Source organism: Ochotona princeps, chromosome 18, assembly GCF_030435755.1.
Source record: "Ochotona princeps isolate mOchPri1 chromosome 18, mOchPri1.hap1, whole genome shotgun sequence".
Taxonomy (NCBI): domain Eukaryota; kingdom Metazoa; phylum Chordata; class Mammalia; order Lagomorpha; family Ochotonidae; genus Ochotona; species Ochotona princeps.
The window spans coordinates 48121444-48142636 of record NC_080849.1 but is presented as its reverse complement, the minus strand read 5'-3'; the positions used below and the strand labels follow the sequence as shown (position 1 = coordinate 48142636).

At 41.9% G+C, this 21193-nt stretch overlaps 1 protein-coding gene across 4 annotated transcripts in view; it reads right to left on the bottom strand.

Annotated features, from left to right (window-relative positions):
* The window catches only part of PTPRM (protein tyrosine phosphatase receptor type M), a 787515-nt gene that overhangs the window by 410660 nt on the left and 355662 nt on the right, over nt 1-21193 (bottom strand). For all 4 annotated transcript variants that reach the window (XM_058676819.1, XM_058676821.1, XM_058676820.1 and 1 more), the window contains exons 6-7: nt 17984-18158; nt 12326-12619 (exon numbers count right to left, since the gene is read on the bottom strand). In XM_058676819.1, coding sequence (XP_058532802.1) covers nt 12326-12619; nt 17984-18158 — 469 coding nt within the window. The remainder of the gene's footprint in view (nt 1-12325; nt 12620-17983; nt 18159-21193) is intronic.

Sequence of the window (21193 nt, the reverse complement as noted above, 5' to 3'; positions counted from 1 at the left end):
AATTACTACTTTATATTTTTAAAATGAATGTATTAAAAATGTTACGCAAAGGGACATGGCTAACCCTCATAAACTCAAATTTTGACATAAGGTTATCGTAATCTGTCCTGAATACTGTGCAAGTTTTACCCTCCATTTATTTTAGTTCTTATTAATTTTGTTTTGCAAAAGGGAGTGTTACCATCCTTACAGATGAAGTTGGTAAGTTTTAGCTGAAGACCAAATGCCACTGAATTTGCTTTACAGAATTATCTCTCCACATGAATGAGCACAAGTCATCTGAGAACTGGCTTGCTAAAAGGGAGAGAAATCTGAGTGTGCTGAGCAAAGCCTGGGTCGAGGGATCTGCAGCATATGAGGTCAGGTTAAAATCTACCTACTTCTGCATGCACGACATTGGTGTTGGCCACATTGCATTTGAGGTTCCAGGAAAAACATCTCACACATGCAGGAAGTCAAGCAGAAGTGAGGTTGTCCCAGGATGCAAAGGAGACAAAGGTCACCCCAAGACTCACTCTGCTCTCAGCTCAGGGACCCTGAAGTCAAACCAGCACTCCTCAGAGTGGGAGGATCTTACCTGGCTGCTTCGAACCCTCAGCACCACAGCATCAGGCCTGCCCTCCCATTGCACAGGGGTCCTCTGACTTCCCTAAGACTGTGAGCAGATCACACAAGAGAAACACATTCCTTGGGACACCTCAGTCTTGTTGCTCATCCAGTGGCTGTCAGTGTCCAGCAATGTGTGCTCTGAGCAAACTTACAGATGGTAAAGAGTCCAGCATGGTACCTTCAAAAAGCCCAAAGTGTCAATAGCCACAGATGACGGCAATATGTTCGCTTCCATAGCACAATGAGTAAGTGAGGAAGCTAATCAGGGCTGCTCTATTTCCCCAGCCACTGTCACTCTACAACACGACTCTGATCCCAATTCTATTTTCCAACCTGATGATAGTTCAAAGAGTTAAAATGGTTCAAAGAGTTCTCTGAGGCTCTAGTGAATAGATAATAATTTTGTGGTACAAGCTTGAGTGCATACAGATATATTTCTTTCGTTTTACTTAATGCAAGCTGCAACCTGGTTTGAGAGTATGTGTGTGTCATATGAATTCAGCTTCAACGTCCTGTTGGAACGTTCTAACGTATATGCAGTTGTCACAAGAATGAATTGCATAAACTGGTCAGAGTTTGATGGCAAGTCAACTTATGTTTATGTACATCAGATAACAGAGGTGCTCTGCTAATGAGTTTTCATGCATTAGAATCTGTAATGTCCCTAGCAGTGTAACAAAGTCTTACAAAACTTAGGTTAAGTCAGAATAAGCACTCACTCTAAGCCTGTAAATTGAAAGAGGTTCTCAATGGAACACTGTCTCTTTTGAATGCTCACAAAGCCAGGGACAAAAATATAAGCCATTACAATAATTTAAAATAGTCAATCATAGCAAAGACTCTATCAAAGAACATAAGTGAGTGGTACATATTGATTATGTATGGTCCACCAGTGTATTATAAATGCTAACAGAGAAACCATAAAATAAAATCCCACTGAATCATAAATACTACTTAGGTTTTTATCTTAGACATTTACATTAATAAAAAAAAATTAATCACTCCATTACCAATAAGTTCTTTCCTGCTAAATCTGTAAGAGATCTTAAGAACGATTCAGATGGGGCCTGGCACGGTAGCCTAGCAACTAAAGTCCACCCCTTGAACACACCAGGATCCCATATGGGCAGCTCCACTTCCCATCTAGCTCCCTGCTTGTGGCCTGGAAAAGCAGTAGAGGATGGCCCAAGGCTTTGGGACCCTGCATCCATGTGGGAGACCTGGAGGAAGTGCCTGGCTCCTGGCTTTGGATCAGCGCAGTACCAGCCATTGCAGTCACTTGGGGAGTGAATCATTGGACGGAAGATCTTCCTCTCTGTCTCTCCTTCTCTTTGTATATCTGTCTTTGCAATAAAAATAAATAATTCTTTAAAAAAGAAAGAAAGAAAGAAAGATTTAAATGGCCTGCATGCACATGGGAGACCTGGAAGAAATTCCTGGTTCCTGGCTTTGGATCAGCTTAGCTCTGGCCATTGTAGTCACTTGGGGAGTGAAGGAGTAGTTGAAGATCTTTCCCACTACATCTCTTTCTCTATGTAAAATGTGCCTTTCAAAAAAAAAATAATAATTTTAAAATATTGCTGAAGAAGTCTTAGTAGACATCTTCCATTTTCTAGCAATTAGAGACCTCCCAAACACTATGGTGGCCTAACACCCACACTCAGCTCCTGGAACTGGTGTGTTAAGGAATTGATGTGAATAACTCTGTTTTCCCAAAACAATATTTGCTCTATAAAGATCAATGGAATCAGAGACCAAGAACAAGGAATCCAGACAGGTCCTGTTGAGGGGCACACAGAGGTAGGTGGTCTATCAGAGGGACAACCGGGGTTGGCCACAGGAGGGACCAGCGATCTCCAAAGTTTTTTCTTTATTATCTCTATACCTTCTGCTTATTCAGGTCTTGAAGCCACCTGCAAGAATTCAAAGACAAACCTAGGGGATACAAAGAAGTGGTAGTGTGCTCCTTTGTCACTGCCAAGGGGCTTGCTTGGCATCCTCCAGGGAACTATCTTTGCACTGTAAGAGTCAATGGATATGCTAAGAACAACCTGCTCCATATAAGTGCACATTCTGGAGGTATTACCAAACCTCTCTTTGCTCCAACTGCATCCCATGCTGTCATTGCCTTGGGATTGAGATCAAAGAAAATGGCTAAATCAGTGTTTAAAGGCAACAGGAGCTGAGGTTTTGGTATTAGTTTCAAAATCTCTGGGCCAAGAGTATCTGAGAGGAAGGGATTGAATCTACGGCAACCAAGCAGGTGCAGCAAGGCACCCGTGCCCTGCACAGGATGATGTGATGCCCAACATTTATAGTCTCAGAAGGGAAGATACGCGTAACACCCTTTTGGTGCTGATAAGTTAAAAAATTTCCTGATGGTCTAATGTTTTGGAAATGCATTAAACACACGTTTTCCTTTGGCAGAGTTTTTTTTTAGGATTAGGACACTTTTATTTTCTTTCCCTGGGAAATAATCCAAAATTACAAACAAATTACATGGCACTCAATTAGGCCTTTTATCTTCATTCATTCTGAAAAACAGCCAATGTTAGATCAGCCTCCCACCTGCCCTCCAGTGTGCATGGGTCACTTCTGTAAGTCCAAACAGCTATTTCAGTTCTGGTGGCTACCCTGTACAGAAAAGATTGATCTGGCTATCCTTGATTTAGGAGAAAATCCATCAAGTGCTGGAAGAGGTTAATTTCAGATCAGTCCTGTTGCAGCCAGGCTATTCCTTTTACTCTCACAAGAAGGAACTAACAAAAAAACAAAGAGAAGCAGAGAAGGCTTTCAGTTGAATGCCAGTCTTGAACAGTTAAGGCCCCATGCGATGTCCTCTTGACAAGACACCTGTCACTATCATTTCCCATCGGCAAATCCCACTCAGGTATATTTAACATGAGTCGCTGGAGTGTCACAGTTAGGCAAACATGGTGAATTAATATTTCAAAACCCACATTAATCTAAGTCTCATGATACTTCAAGTGGACCTGGTACAAGAGTGTGCTACTGAGAAATATTCCCAGAGTATTTGATAAAAGAACACATGATCCTTTAAGCTTGTACTTAGCCCAGACTTCCCAATCAGCAGGGCTGAGAGCCGCGAGAAGCACTGCTGATCATGCGCGCATGTATGTTAGTTCCTCAAAGGATGTGGCAAGGACACAAAGCAGCAACACAAATATGTTTGTTCAGTACGACTGTCATCACGGACAGCAAGAGACACACAGAAGTACACATCACAGTGGGCTGAGCACACACATAGGCCGAAAAATGAGGTGTGCTCTCTTGTCGCTGAAAACACTGCAGATGAGACAGCCATGCTGTATGTGTCAAAACATTGACATGGGACAACGATGAATTTTCACATAACATTTATTTAAAGATTTTGAAAGACTTCAATTAAGCAGCAAACAACAAACACAGACATACAGGCACACACAGACATAAAATTATTTTAAAGTGTTCATGAAAAATGGATTGAATAGAAGTTTACTCTAATGCCAAAAAAAAAAAAAAGGGCTAAAATTTTCTAAATCTATACAGACAAGGGGTGTTGAAAATTTTCGGTAAAATTCTCTCTAGTGAAAAAACTGCCTGGGTTTCAGTTTTTGTTTTTTTTTTTAACTTGTTGAAGTACATTTATACTGCTGTGTAAACAGTTGTAAATACCCTTTTTAATGAAAAAGAATAGCAGATAAAAAGAACTCTAACTTCTTATATATCACTATACTCAGCCAATAGAAGGCTGACTTTAAAAAAAAATTATTTTTATTGCAAAGTCAGATACACAGAGAGGAGGAGAGACAGAGAGGAAGATCTTCCCCCAAGTGGTCACAACGGCCAGTGTTGCGCCGATCCAAAGCCAGGAGCCAGGAACTCCCTCCAGGTCTCCCATGCAGGTGCAGGGTCCCAAGGCTTTGGGCCATCCTCGACTGCTTTCCCAGGCCACAAGCAGGGAGCTGGATGGGAAGTGGAGCTGCCGGGATTAGAACCAGTGCCCATATGGGATCCCGGCGTGTTCAAGGCGAGGATTTTAGCCGCTAGGCCACCGCGCAGGGCCCGAAGGCTGACTATTCATTGCCAGCTAATTCCACTCTGACAGCACTGCTGGGATGCCCGTTTGTACTTGACTTCCCAGACACATACCAATATGTGGGTTATTAACCAAAATGTCCTTGAGTCATAAAGATGCTTTTGTAAACTCTAAGAATTATCAATTTAATTAAAAGCCAAAAGTAAAGCTAAAAGTCTCAAAATAATTTGCAAAAAATCACATAAAATAAGTAGATGCAATACACCTGTTATTACTCGGATAATTAAAAGTTACAAACACTCAGGTTATAGCACGGATGACTGCATTACATTATTTCAGACACTTAAAAAAAAAAAAACAGCATGCCACTCACATACAGACCTGAATAGTCAAACTTACACAGAAAAACAAAACTGTGGTTGCCTTCAGTGTGAGAGAATGAAAGAATTTTGAAAATTGATGAATTAATGTAACAATATTGAACTCTACCTGCAGAAATGGTTAAGATGACAACTTTTATGTTAAATGTATTGTACCACAATAAAAATAATAAAAACATAACCTGCTTCTCTTCTCTATTTTCTCGTTAGCATTATCACTAACCCGAAACTGTGCTACGTATATACATATGCATATTTTCTGTTTTCTATGTAGTCTCTTCTTGTACTTTCAAGTATATATAAGATCTTCAGGAAAAAAAACACACATCTGTCGTTCTACCCCTGGTAGAACACTTAGAATGCTTAGAACACTATTTTGCAAAAATGGACACTAAAGAAAAAAAATCTGTGAACACCGTTTTTAAAAAAAGACAATCCTGGGACTGACATAACAGGCTAAGCTTCTAACTATAGCACTAGAATCCAGTATGGACACTGGTTCGAGTCCCAGTGGCTCTACTTCCCATGCAGCTCCCTGCTAATGGCCAGTGGTGGCTCCAGGGATTTAGGCCCCTACATCCATGTGGAAAACCCAAAAGCCATAGGCTCCTGGTTTCAGACCAACCTAGCCTTGGACAAGGTGGCTATCTGGGGAGTGACCCAGCAGATGCAAGATCGATTTCTCTCTCTCTCCCTCTCTCTCTCTCCTAATCACCTCTCTCTTTACTTCTGTCTCTGTAACTCTGCCTTTCAAATAAAGATAACATAAGTAATTTTTGAATAGGTAATTTCCTTCTCTCCAGTATTTTGAGCTAATGGATAAGTCTCAGCCCAGCCTTTTCTTACCCTCACCAATCTTAACTGTTCAGTCATTAGCTTGTCTTCATCATTCCTTCTCTCCTGGGAGCAGTTATTAGCAAGTTAACCAGTAACAAGGATATATAAAAAGCAGTACCTCAAAAATAAAACACATTAAAGGTCCACTGTGAAAATTAATCTGACCAAAATTGCTCATTTCTCTGCTTCAAGTAGCTTGTGGTATACAGGCTGCACATAATTATTAGGATGTAAGATATAATACAAATCACAAACTAAATTGCATTTTGTTTAACTGGATGCTGAAGTAATTTCAACTCTTTGAAGTTACCCAACTATGGCTGAGCTGTAAAGCTGAGAAATAATTGGATATGCATACAAATCATGAAGCTAGCTCCCAATGATGTTCTATTTGGGGAAGTAATTCACATAGGAGAACATTTTTATCATCTTAAAAATGTTTTCACAAATAAGTTCTAACTTGGTTTTCAAACAGAGTTAGTGTAGTTATCCCTGCCGCTTGTTAGAGACGAAGGATTTGTACAATCAGAGAAGCTAAGGCGGCTAGATCGGGTCTCATGTGTGGACAATAGATACATGTCAAGTAGCTCCTGGAAGCACAAGAAGCAAGGACTCCGGAAGTGTACTCTAACACAGGTCTGGCATAACCTGACCGTGTCACGAGACCACGTTCACCAGCCACTCAGGCTGAGGGAATACTGTCTGTCACAGTTGCAATGCTGCCTTGCAGGAGATTCTACAAGTCCACAGTACTACACTTCCCAGATGGATTTGTCATGCATGTAATATTTCTAAAACATCCAGGGTAACAAAATCAGGTTACCAACGCTTCACTCTTCTGAATAAAGTTGTTAAAAGAGAACACTAAGTTTAAAATGGCAGTTGGCCTTTTATTGACCACTTGCTAAATGTGAAGGCTCTGTTCTAGGCATCTGATATGCGTTAGCCTGGTAAATCCATGAGATGCCTAATGTTGCAATCATCCCTGTCTCATGGCAGCCTAGGGAAGGCCAACAGTTTTCCTACAACACCATGTCAGTTCCATGCAAAGCCAGAATTTACACCCAGGCAAGCTGTTCCAAAGCCTGCATCCTGAACCCCTGGCTCTCCACTGACAGGTCTGTTGCTAAAAGGACTGATCCTCCAGCATAAAACCCAGGTAGCCAATCTGAGAGTCAGAGTCGGTCCTCAAAAGCAGTCTATTTCACTAGAATAGAAACACACTATTCTACCTCTGCTCAGAATCATAAAGGTCACTGCAGAGCCCGGGTGGCCTGCACGGCAATACTTGACAAGCATGGTCATGGAGTATTAGAACAAGGATAAAATAAATCTGAAAGGCTCCAGGGTAGACATAACCAATGCATCATTTCATGAGAAACAGAATAACAAATGAATTCTACATTCTTCCTATTAAAAACATGGTCAAGGTCTACTAGCTCAATCCCTTCCTGCATATAAAAATCACCTTCCACAATGTCAAGCTGTGCTTGAACAAATCTGCACAGGTCTCCACCCCGTTCTTGCGCGGCCCCTTCTCACTTCTTTCTACCATTCCTTCTTGGTGGAGCAAAGTCCCCAAACCTTTCCTATCTTGGTTGCTGCCCTCTCCCCTTACTCCCCCACCTGATCTATGTCTTGTTATCTCTCCAAAAATATAGGAACCAGAAAGAAATACAATAATTATGGGAACCCCAATGAGCACTAGTGGAATAGTGCTGTCATTTCCCTCATCACGTGTTCCTGTCTCCTAATGCAGTTTAAGATAATATGCAGGTATTTAAAAAATGGAATTAAGTGATAGGTTTAGTTTGGCGCAAAATTTTTGAAGTCCATATTCTTTACACTATATGCATTTCCATGCTTTTAAATTATATTTATTTATTTTTATTGGAGAGGTAGATGTATAGAGAGGCGAAGAGACAGAGAGGAAGCTATTCTGTCCAATGATTCACTCCCCAAGCAGCCACCACATCCAGAGCTACGCCGATCCGAAGCCAGGAGTCTGGAGCCTCTTCTGAGTCTCCCACATGGGTGCAGGATCCCAAAGCTTTGGGCCGTCCATGACTGCTCTCCCAGGCCACAAACAGGGAGCTAAATGGGAAGCAGGGTCACCGTGACACGAAACCGGTGCCCATATGGGATCCTGGTGCATTCAAGGCAAGGGCTTTAGCTGCTAGGCTACCGTCCTGGACCCTCCATGCCTTTTTAAAAGACTCTTCTTATTGTAGTTATTTAGGGGATATGGGATATGATGTACCTCCATCACAGAGAGCATTCACATAGATGATGTTGTCAACGCACATGCATTTAGGTGACTCTTCAGTATCTTCTTCATATAAGCTATATCCAAATTGTCTTACTCTCATTTTACAGCTGCACATTGGGCCTTTTAAACCACACAGGAGAAATTATTCCTATCAGACCTATCCACTATTTCAGTCTGATCAAGGTCATTTGTCGTTACTGCTACAGAATGCTGATAGCCGCTCTCAGGTTTATGAGGTCTACAGCTTGCTCTGTAGGAACTCTAAACACTCACAAACCATCCGAGGAAGAGTTCAGGACCAGTACCTCTAACTTAGAGCATGTGTCTTCGTCCCTTGATGCAGCACTGCTTTCCACAATTCCACGCAGACTGCCTGACCAACTGGTGATCCATCTCAGCTGCAAGTCTCAGCTCAAAAATAGGTGAACAGTAATTTTTCTAACAGCAGAAAAACTCAGATGACTTGACCTTCCTCAGTCACCTAACACCCTCTCCTTCTTATTCAGTTAGGAATAAGCCCACGTTAGTGGACATTCTCACATACCATTCTTCCCTCAATTTTTAAGACTGCCTTTAAGTACAGCTTTTCAAAAAAATATTTAGGATTTACTTTTTAATTTTTTATTGGAATGGCAGATATACAGAGAGAAGGAGATATAGAGAAAAAGATCCTCCATCCCCGGTTCACTCCCCAAGTGGCCACCATGGCTGAAGCTAAGCCAATCTCAAGCCAGGAGCCAGGAGCTTCCTCCAGGTCTCCCCGGTGGATGCAGGGTGCCTAGGCTTTGGGCCATCCTCTAGCCCTGCCAGGCTACAAGCAGCGACCTGCATGTGAAGTGGAAGAGCTGGGATATGAAGTGAAAAGGTGAATCATCACTAGGATTCCTTGCTTAGGGCAAGTTTTTCACTTGCAGACACCGTGTTGGCTTAGAGATATCAACTGAAAGCCAGTTTGCATCATGGAAGAGTTGCCAAGCCATTATAAAAGATTTTCTGTCTCCTTTAGAGCTACACATTTTTGCACCACCCCGCAGTAACAAAAGCTTTCCTGAGAACACAGATACACACACCATAGATAGGAAGAGCAGTAGCATATACAGCAATGTGTCAAAAGCTGTGACATACAGGCAGAAAGACCAAAAGACAGAAAATGTGCAGAAGGAACAGCACTAGAAGCATTCAGTAGGTGGGGCTGCCAAGGGCCAGAGTGGGACAGCTGACATCTCTCCACTGCAGGAAACGAAAGAGGGAAACTGTGTAAGGGCATTTCCAAAAGTTCACGGAAAGTGGAATTAAGAGTTCATGGTATTTTGATGCAAAAAAGGAAAATGTTTGAAGTTCAGACATTTAAAAGGTTTTCAAGATGTTTACGGAAAATGCATAGTCATGAGATGTGATTTTTTTCGCACCTATATTTTAAATACATTTTCTTTGTGAGATGGCCTTGTATACTGTCAAATCCCAAGCAGGATTCTTTAATCCAAAAGTAAACTCATACTGTATTTACACCAAAGGAGCACACATGCAACACCTTCAGCTTCCCAAGTGCTGTGTGAACTCACAGTATCTGTCCCGGAGAAATTATAAGTAGGTTTCAAACAAGCAACACAGTTGAAATCAGTTTCCATGCTGGAACATTACATTGGTTATGGTATACTATTTTCATTATAAGAAATGATGATATAGGAAATTATTTCACAAAAAGCAAGGAATCTATTCAATTAGAGAGCAGATGACAAAAACATTTATAAAGATTTATTTTTGTTGCAAAGTCAGATACACAGAGAGGAAGAAAGACACAGAGAGGAAGATCTTCCGTCCTCTGATTCACTCCCCAAGTGACTGCTATGGCTGAAGCTGGAGCCGATCTGAAGCCAGGAGCCTGGAGCCTCTTTCAGGTCTCCCATGCTGGTATAGGGTCCCATGGTTTGTGGCAATCCTCTACTGCTTTCCCAGGCCACAAGCAAGAAGCTGGATAGAAAGTGGGGCCGCTGGAACATGAACCAGTGCCCATATGGGATCCCAGTGTGTGCAAGGTGAGGGCTTTAGCCACTAGGCTACCACGCCAGGGCCGGGAATGACAAAATCTAAAGAAGTAAGGAAAAGATTGGAAAACTCCTCCTCAGAACCACCACCCACAGTAGCTCTGTGAACCACGGTAGCAGTTCCTGCTCCAGAGGATCCACAGGAGGGTGCTATGGACACAAAGGGCAGATTCCAAAACAGAGGCAAGACATTCAAAACAGGCCAGGGCAGAGTCCGAGACGAGAGGACAGGTATTGCAGTAACAGCATCTGTGCCCCTAAATAAAAAGATTAACAAAATTTGTCGAAAACTTCCCCCACGAGTACTGGAGTTGCAAGAAGAATGCCAAGGTTTAATTATTTCTCTGACCCGATTCCACACAGAAGGGCAGCCTGCGGTAAGCAGAGTTATCCCTCAGTATCTGTGGTACAGATACTTCCAGGATTACCCATCAACATCCAAATCCACGGATGTTCAAGTCCCTTATAGAAAATAGTGCAGCCATGGCATAGAACCTGTGCAGCCTTCTCGTATCCATATTTTTATGATATCTAAACATAGTGTCAATGATTCAGTGATTAGAATGAATTGTTTCTGGAATGATGACAAGGATAAAACAGGCCATACTTGTTCAGTATAGACACATTTTAAACATTTCCATCTGTGATAGGTTGAATCGATGGATATGGAATGGTGACTATATGTTTAGAACTTAAAAACAAAATGAAACATTAATACACATTTATGGAACCTCCTCTCATAGCATGCAATTCATCATGGGTGGAGCTTTAACCTGCACTTTAGTGTCCCAATGTTACTTCTTTCTCCACCCAGAGAGTTTTAATGTAGAAACACCATCACAGCCTCTAGTGGGAGTCTTCTCCAGGTTTTAACTGTTGCACAACTTACATGTCCCTCCAGTGACTGGCCTCATATTTAAATTACACAATAAGGGCTTGGAGCAGTAGCCAAGTGGCTAAAGTCTTTGCCTTGCAAGAACCCAGGATCCCATATGGGTGCCAGTTCATGTCCTGGCAGTCCTGCTTCCCATCCAGCTCCCTGCTTGTGGTCTGGGAAAGCAGTCGAGGACGGCCCAAAGCCTTGTGACCCTGTACCTGTGTGGGAGACCCGGAAGAGGCTCCTGGCTCCTGGCTTTGGATACGCACAGCTCTTGCCACTGTGGCCACTTAGGGAGTGAATCACTGGGCGGAAGGTCTTCCTTTCTATCTCTCCTCCTCTCTGTATATCTGACTTTCCAATAAAAATAAAGTAAATCTTTAAAAAAATAAAATAAATTACACAATAAGTTTAGTACAATGAGTCACCATGAGGTTTTGCACAATAGGTCTGACACAAGCACCTAAAGAATACATGAGCCCCAACTCACCAGTTTTATTGAGGAGTTCCAAGCTACTTGCCAGCAGCTCCTCCATTAAAAAGGCATCAAATAAAGCATGGCTGAGGGCCTGACATGGTAGCCTAGCATCTAAAGTCCTCATCTTGTACATGCCAGGATCTCATATGGGTGCCAGTTTGTATTCCGCCAGCCCACTTCCCATCCAGCTCTCTCTTTGTGGCCTGGAAAAGCAGTCAAGGACAGCCAAAGCCTTGGGACCTTCACCTGCATGGGAGACCCGGAGGAGGCTCCAGGCTCCTTGCTTCATATTGGCTCAGCTCCAGCGGTTGTGGCCACTTAGAGAGTAAATCAGCAGATGGAAAATCTTCTTGTCTGTCTCTCCTCCTCTGTGTATATCTGACTTCCCAATAAAAATAAAAATAAATCTTTAAAAAATTTTAAAAAAACATGGCTGAAAGCTATCCCTAGTGTGGACTATCGTTCCAAAGTCCCTGTGAGTTACAAGCATGTTGACTATGAACTAAGGGATCTGAGGAAGAGGGCAGATCCATTAAAGGAGAACATATCTGTGAATATCATGGACTGTTTCTTCGATGAATCATGCAGAAATTCAGAGGAAGGGCTCAATTAAGAATAGGAAGAAGAGGTGGAGACAAGCTGAGTGATACCAAGCCTAGCATTCTACTGTTCTCGGCTATAAGAAATTTTTGTTTGCACACAGGATACGCCCAGAGGTGACATAGGTATGTGAATCAGTGGGTGAACCCAGTACATCCACAACAATTAGTCGGACATTTCCATACACTCACCAGCACACTTGGTTCTTGTCCTGAGAGCTGGCCCAGGAGAGCCAGTGCCACCTTCCCCTGGCCTGGTGAGGAGTACACTGATCTCATATTCAGTGTCCGGATCAAGGTGCCCAATTTTATAACTGGTGGAATCCACGGGCTGCCGGTCATTCCAGCTCCCACTGGCTGTGCAGTACTCTACCTCACGGGCCACGATGGGCCCGTCCCCGTTGATGGAGTTGGCATTGAGCTGGATCCACAGGTAGGTCGCTCCCACGGAGGCCAGCTGGGGGGGAGCGATGGGAACAGGTGGTTCTGAAAGGCAGAAAGAGAGTCATCCCTCAGATGTCTTCCGTTCAAACAGAACTAAAAGAGCACCAGCTACTACAATTTGGGAAATGAATGGATGAAAACCTTTCACTCAGGATAACAAGAAAAGGCATAACAATGAATGTCCTCACAACGTCAAAGTCATGAAACAAAATATCTTTAAAATTCTAATTTGTTCAGGTAAGTGTGTCCCACTCCCCTAAAAGTCTGAGAATACAGCATCTGTTCAGATAGCTACACAGATATCGAAAGTAACTGGTGGAGCTATCATTGGCTAACAGACTCTTGGAAGCATAATACTGTCAACCTTCTCATTGGGGATGCCCATGAAATCATCAGAGGTTCTCAGCATCATTAAATTGAATTTCTTTGTATTTATATTTCAAAATATCACCACATTCCAACAAGGTAGAAGTTATAGCTTTTCTCATCATTAATGTATTTCTACAATGACTCATTTCCCCCAGAATTCCCACCATGGACTCACACAGCTACTAGAGACGAGTATTCTTGATAATGAAATCCACTGAAGCTGTAGTTCAGGGAACTTCCAGTAATGAGTCTTAATAAAACACTGACTAGAAATGAAAGATGTGAAGCAAAGAAAAAGCTGTGGACAGCTAAATAAAGCTCAGAAATCAGTAGAAATACACCTTAGAACCTAGGAAAGCCCCTTTCCATGTTTACACCCTAAGATGGATTCTCATTCCATATGCCTGATAGACAACGTTCCCATGAACAACATTCCTAGTTAGATACTGCTTAAATGCTCCTCCAAGTACCAAATGAAGGTGCTTCATGTGCCAATGTGATTCTGTACCGTACCACAAAAGATCAATGAGATCATAGTACAAAATAACGTTTCCGCCTCAATGAAGCATCATCACAGAAAAAATAAGTTCTCGTGACTGTTTTTAGCTTCCACATGTGATCTCTGCTTTTCCGGTGTGCTTTCAGCTCATTCTGTTCTTTCAGATACATGGAAAACAATACCTACTCTCCTAGCCATGTGATTTCTCTCCATCTATTGTGTGATGGACACAAGTCACTGATCATAGCTGGGATTTATCCTGATCCCAGGCTGACTGTCACACTGCTATGAAACCAGCAACATCCACTGCCTCATTGGGCCGGGATGTTTTTGTTGTTTTTATAGTCAAGGAGTGAGCATTCATTTCTACTGGCTTTTTTTAAGAGAGCTTGAAGAATCTCATTAGACTGAGTAAAAGCAAGACATCAAATTTTGAATGATGTTTATTTAAGAGACTCCAAACATAGTGTTATTTCACTAAAATATTGTTCTTACTGTTTGTAAATTGAAACTGTGTGCTGGCTCCATTACTTTAAACAGTTAGGATTGAACTCCTTTACATCATTAGATGGGTCCTTACAGAGGACAGGAGGTGGGCTTTGTAAAGCACATGCTAACGCATGTATGCAGCTGGACTGAAACAGTGAAGCATTTTTAACTTGAAAACACAAGGAAGGGCTGTTGAACTCTGCAACTCAGGGGCAAACTCACAAAAGGTTTTGCATATATTCACTCACTTCAAATACTATTCCTAGTAACGTAAAAAACACAATCTTAACGTATTTTATCTTAAGGATATTTTCTGTATCAATTTCACAATAAGAAAAATATTCAGATACTATTTTATCAAATCAAATGAAAGGTGAAAATAAAAACTGGGAACGACTGGGGCTGATATTTGAAGACTTTGAGTTTGTATGAAAATCAGTATGAGGGTAAGTCAATGTTTAAACTCTGAAGCAATTTTTCCAAAGGAAATGAAGGGAGAGAAAACACGAAGGGGGAAGGGTCTTAGCTGATTGAAAGCGATTTAAATTGTTTTCTTTTTTAAAGTATTTTGGTTTTTAACTTGGAAGGCAGAGTGCTAGAGAGAGGAAGAGACAAAGATTTTCTGTCTGACGGTCCACTCTCACTACCGTGCCAGCACCGTGCAGCCCAAAGCCAAGAGCCGGGACTCCATCCCATTCTCTCAGGTGGATGTCAGGGGCCCACCTCTGAACCATCAGCTGTTGCCGTTTGGGTGTATTAGGATGGAGCTGGAGTAAAAGCAGGGCAGCCAGGACTCGAACTGATGTTCTGGTATGAGCTGCCAGCATTACAACAGGTGGCTTAACACACTGTGCTATAATGTTGGCCCATAAAATATTTAAATACTGGGCCCGGTGTGGTGGACTAGCGGCTAAAATACTAGCCTTGCACGAACCCAGGACCACACATGAGCACCAGTTCTAATCCTGGCAGCCCTGCTTCCCATCCAGCTCCCTCTTGTGGCCTGGGAAAGCAGTTGAGAGTGTCCCAAAGTATTAGCACACTGCACCTGCATGGGAGATCTGAAAGAGACTCCTGGCTTCGGATCAGTGCAGCTGCAGCTGTTGCGGCTGCTTGAGCAGTAAATCATTGGACGAAAGATCTTCCTCTCTGTCTCTCCTCCTATCTGGATATCTGACTTTGTAATAAAATTAATACATCTTTTTAAAAAATATTTAAATAGCATAATAATAATTCAACAACAAGCCAGTAATCAAAGAATTTATATACATATGCACACGTACATATGTCTGATGGATACGTGTACGTGATTATCTGGCATATGTATATCATATAGCCTTATTTACCTCACATTTCATTAAATATAGTATCAGTAAAAATAGAGTATTTCACATAATTAAGTATGGTATTGTCATATATACCTATATATATGAATTGTGGTGGTTACATAAAATATATTTATGTGTTTGGTTACCAAAAACGATGGCAGGCATAAATACAGATGAGGGAACTGTTACCCAGCTAAGTGACTTCAGTTTTATCAGCAAGGAGAGTATGGCTGGCACAAAACCCATGCCAGAACTCCACAAACTTTAGTTCTTCCTATTTGAAAACATCAGCACACTAAATATTGCATGTCATATATGTCATAAAGTGTTAAATTACTGTAAGTGGCCTTAAAGCATTACTGTAATTGTCTCAGGATAATAACTGTATTAAAATCCAGTGTGGTATCTCACTTGAGAAAACTATATGTTATACATAGAGATGCACACAGAAAATGGCTATAAAATTATAAATGGGGGAGCAGTAAAATTTCCGATTTAAGAACTAAGTGCAAGAAAATTGCTACTGTTTTAGCAGTGTGCAAAGGACAAAAGTGCTAGATGTTAAAAAATAAGCCAAGATACAGCCAAACTGTCAGGAGACAGCACAGCGTGGCACACAAAGGTGAAGAACTCGTTCCGTGTGCTTTTGTTTGTTCTGATTTATTTATAACTTCCAATAAATTAACTATTCCCCAAAGGCAATTTGGAGGGAGCGACTAGATTTGTATCACACTGAGCAAGAAACAGGATGTTTAATAACATAGGTGCCAGTTGGTCTTGGCAAGCAGAAGACAAGGATTCTTCAACAAGTTCATGAAAACTCTGCAATAGAAACAACTACAGGTAGATGGGAACATTTCTTTGCCACATACTTCTGATCCCAACGTGCCGAACTACAGATCAGAAACGAAAAAAAAAATAATCACAACCTTCCATAGGGTAGGGTGTGTGTTACTATGAAGAATTTTACTTTTGCCAAATATATTAAATCTAACTGGTCAGCCAGGCCAGTTCAATGGACACTACAATCCAAAATGCCCAAGAATCTGATTTGGTAAAATGCATTATTTGAGTAGATACTTTGATGTGTGCTTCCCCATTCTGACTATACGACATTGCTGTAGAGAAGTAATTCTTGAGAATATTAAGCCCAGTGTTTCCTACCCTAAACAATGCTTGCCTAAAACTGGCAGCAGAGGCCAAATTGCCTACAGATTTTATAATGGAAGATGTGTTCCCTGCTGATCCGGTTCTATATAGTATGGTAGGGACACATAAGGCAGAAGAAATGGGCAAGCATATTTAGTTTAAAATCTGGATGGGAGTGGGTATTTAGCCCACAGGTTAAGATGCCCAGGTCCCACAGCAGGGATTTCTGGTGTCAGTGTCTGAGTTGAACTCTCAGCTAATGTGGATCCTGGGAGACAGTGATTGTGGTCCAAGTGATTGACATGACAGACCTGGACTGAGTTCCTGGCTCCTGCCCCAATTCCAGCTGTTGCGCACAACTGGAGAGTGAATCAACAGATGGGAGCTCTCTCTCTCTTTCGTCTTTCTCAAGACCAATCAATCGACAAATCAACTGATCCTGAAGAGTAGCTCTTACATGCACTCCCAAATGAAGAACACTGGTCCACTGGATCCAAGAACAGCAAACAACACATCTGTCCTCTGGTCTCCTCGCAGGAGACACATGCTAACCAGAGTCCATACTTGGTTCCACATGCTGCACAGATTGACCTTGCACTGGATGCTCCTGGCAGCCCTGTCAGGTAGCTGCTGTCATCCCTACAGTGCACAGGAGCAAACAGAAGACCTGGCAGAGAAGGTCACTGGCTCATGCACTCAGAGCTGACTCTGGCATTTGAACCCAGTGTTAGTCTTTAAAACCGGTTGAAATGAGCTGGAAAAAGGGAAGAGCCCAGCCAAGAGAGATCAATTGCATGTTTTATATTTAGCAAAAGCATGGGCAAGTTTGAAAACCAGGCATCATTAACATTCTCCTAGGAAAACCAGTAATGCCTACCACAGTTGTCTACAAACGCCTCGTGGTACATCTAAACATCCAAATGATTCTGCTTGGGCCTGAAAACTGCCTGCGCAGCTAATACTGTAAACTCCTCAACCCACAATAACAAATTAAACACGCAAAGGGAAATGTATTTCCCCTCTCATTTGCTCCTCCTCCCCACTTTCTGGAATATAATGACCCAATTTTTCAGTCATGCAAAATATAGTAATAGAAACTAACTGTAGCATTATGAATGTTAACACAGTATTATCAATATGGCTTGTGTGATATGACTGAACATTTTTATACTGACACTGCTTCATTTTATTAACCACTCTACTATCATAAACACCGTGGCTGGTGAATATTTGCATTTTAAGTGATTTTCTATTGGTAAAAAAATTCTCATTCCTTAAAAAAATTTATAGGTTGTAATCTCTGAACACAGAGCTGGCAGAAGGCCTTGCCAAGAGCATATTCATTGCTTTGCATACAACTAAAGCAACATAAATAACACATATTTTTCAGAGATATTGCTCACATGCAAAATTTGTATGTAAAACGCAATCCATCAATATTGCTTGTCACCAAACTAATGTTCAGAAACTGACAAGAATAAGTGTGAGTTTTAAACAAAAAAAATGAACTAAGAGCCGTCTAACGTATCTATTTGAATAGATTATGTCAGGGTATAAAAACACATTAAATACCTTTAACTACCAATTCTGCATAGTTTGATATCCCAACACCTCCTTCAGTGCGGATCATGCAGCGGTACTTTCCAGCATCTCGTTTTGTTGTGTTCACAACATTAAATGAAGCGATGAATCTTCGGGAACTCGTCACCTTTATTTCCTTCAGGGGAGCGTCACGCACATCAATGCCCTGTATCAGTGGGGGTGGGGAAGAACAAAAAGAGGCATAGTCAGCTAGATACCTGATGGAGTATTACCAACACTGTCTTCATGCAGATGTTAGTTCAGCTGCTCACTGCCCATGGGCAGTTGCTCCTGCAGCACACCTGGCCAGGAATAAGAAATTCTGCCATGAATCAATAAAGATTGAGGGATGTTAAGTGCACAGAAAGGTCTTGTGTTGGCCCCTTCAAGTTATTAATTAAATTCAATTAAATTTAATTGGAGAGGAGAAAAGCATATGGTAAAATTATTAGTGATGCTCCAAAAGTATCAGGATTTGGCCATTTATTTTTCTTAAAAAATTATTTATTTCTATTGGCATGGCAGATTTATAGAAATACAGACAGAAAGACCTTTTATCTGCTGGCTCACTCCCTAAGTAACCACAATAGCTGGAGCTAAGCTGATCCAAAACTAACAGCCAGGAGCCAACAAGCCAGAATCTTCTTTCAGGTTTCCCACACAGGCACAAGGCTCCAACGCTTTGAGCTAGCCTCTATTGCTTTCTCAGGCCACAAGCAGGGAGCTGGATGGGAACTGAAACAGTTGGGACACGAATTGGTACTCATATGGAATCCCGGAATAGCAAGGTAAGGATTTAGTCATTGAGTTATCATTCCAGTCCCAGCAGTTGATCATTTCATAACACTTTCAAACTCAATTAAGAAACAAATCTAACTCACTTACTAACCTACTGACCTCATCTGTAAATTTTTTTTCAAAAACAAAAAGAGTAATTTTAAAATATACATCAGGAACCAGCATATTGTCTATTGAGTAGGCCTGGAGGACTAATCCTAGGTTGATGACTATTTTCTTCTACATACACAAACCAAGCAGAATTGAATGCTTGATAGTACGAGTTGATACCAAAATACTATCAAGCTGTCACTACACTCACAGTCCCAGAATGACATAAAGCAGGGTCCACTGCAGGGCACTTCTGTCTTATTGGCTTCATAAACTAATAAACCTTGAAAACCTTGAGAAATGCTCAAGAGAAGCCCACAGTGATCAGGAGGGAAGTGATCTTCACCACGTTGCATTAGCAGACAGCGACGGATACAACTTGCAAGGCTCCTGCCTGATGCCCAGCCTTACGCCAGCTATTCACCCAGAAACCACTCTTGCAATGCCAAACATGCACTGTCACTGCATCAAGACATCAAGTCCACAAAGAGTGGACTAGAGAAAAGTGTTGGTGCTCACAGAGTGATTCTTCTGACAGACCGCCATTGGCTGGGACTGGACCCATGAGCACAAACGGTGGCAGCAGGGACATTAAGGTGTCCGGAGGAGGCCTGATGTAAGTCAGTCGCAGATCCTCGGGCTGCGAGAGGCAAGTCTGAGAAACTGACTAGTGAACTGAGATATGCAGGGCAAGAAGATGTCAACTCAGCACAGCAAGAAGGTGGGGAGGAAAAAAGACTCCAATCACCTGGAACAGCACAGGAATGGCTACAGGTTTTGGATGAATTTGAGGCAGCCAGTGGGACTGGGGCAGGTGACTAGACCACTGGGTGTTCAAGGATTTGCATTAAAATGTTTACATTTATAGCCACAGAATTGCTAGGCTACAAAGGAATAAAGCAACTTCGAATCATTGGTGATTTATGTTACGTGAAGTACTCTAAAAGCTTTTACCTGTCATGTATACGTTTTCCACATATCCTAACAGACAGTAGTTAGCTTAACCATGTGATCGCTCAAAGAGACAGACATTCACAGAGCCTTACTTCCTTCCCCTGCAAAGAGGAGATGACAGAACCCACTTTCAGTGGTGTTACCAGAAATAATGACATCTGCAAGGACACTTGCCTGTCTCACACAGCCCGACACAAGCTTAGGATCAACTTGTTGGTAAATTCAGGGAGAAAGGCTACAAAGCTATCAATAGATGATCTTTAAGAAAACTGAGACTACAGCAAACAGCTCCGTGTGCGAGGACAATGGGCTTGCTGACACTGAAGCATGAAATTAAACAGACTCACCCTCCCAGTCACAGGCTGCACTAGAGAGCCATCAGGCCTCCCGCTTGCTGGGTCCTGCTGTGAAACACACAGGAAGGCGGAACAGGTCCTCCAGAACAGGAGGCGCCACACAGAAAGGGTGGGCAACGCATACTCAGGGCTTCCTCCCAGTCTCCTAAGCCTGAGCAGTGAGAAGCCAGTGCTACCCTAGCAGAATTCCTGCCACATGGAAGGAAACATCAGGTAACGGGAAAGAAGAGTTCCACCAGCAATATCCTCAGTATCATTTGTAAAAACAGTCTTGCTTACAATAAGCCAACTCATAAATCAGAATATGAAATTCCACATATGTCTTGCATGTGTGTGTTTTGCCAGATATCTTAAATAAGATCTCACGGAAAGCATGAATAAATGAAATTTAACTCATTATGTTGCATGCATTTCAGTATCTAACACCCCTTCCCAAAAATAACCAATCAGATTCTCCCACCAGGAGTAACCTGAGACTGACTATACAATAGTTTGTCTCTTTTCAAACTGAAAAAGAAGTCCATCCTGTGAGTTTTGTCAGAAAATAATGAAATGTTAAAGAAAAGCAGATGGCACATTTGAAAGATTTTTTTAAATTAACAAAACCAACAGGAGTGTCATGTGATTATCTGTTTAATAACATGAGTCTTTCTGAAGACAGGTAGATCGACTAATTTGAAAAGCAGAGAGAGAGGGAGAATATCTTCCTTTGGCCAATTTGCTTCTCAACTGGCTGCAACAGTGGGGGCTGGCCTAGGCAAAAGCCAGGACTGGAATTCTGCTGCCTCCCAAGTACATTGGCAGGGAACTGGACTGGAAGCGGAACAGCCAGAACTCAAACTGGTGCTGCAATGTGGGATGCTGGCATCACAAACAGGGACTTCAATCCACCGTGTCACAATGTCGCTCCCAGAACGAGCCATTTTCTAAATTCACTGTTAACACAGAGAGTCGGCTTCATTTTCATGAGAGATGTTACATAGCGAGGAGAAACCAAGCTCTG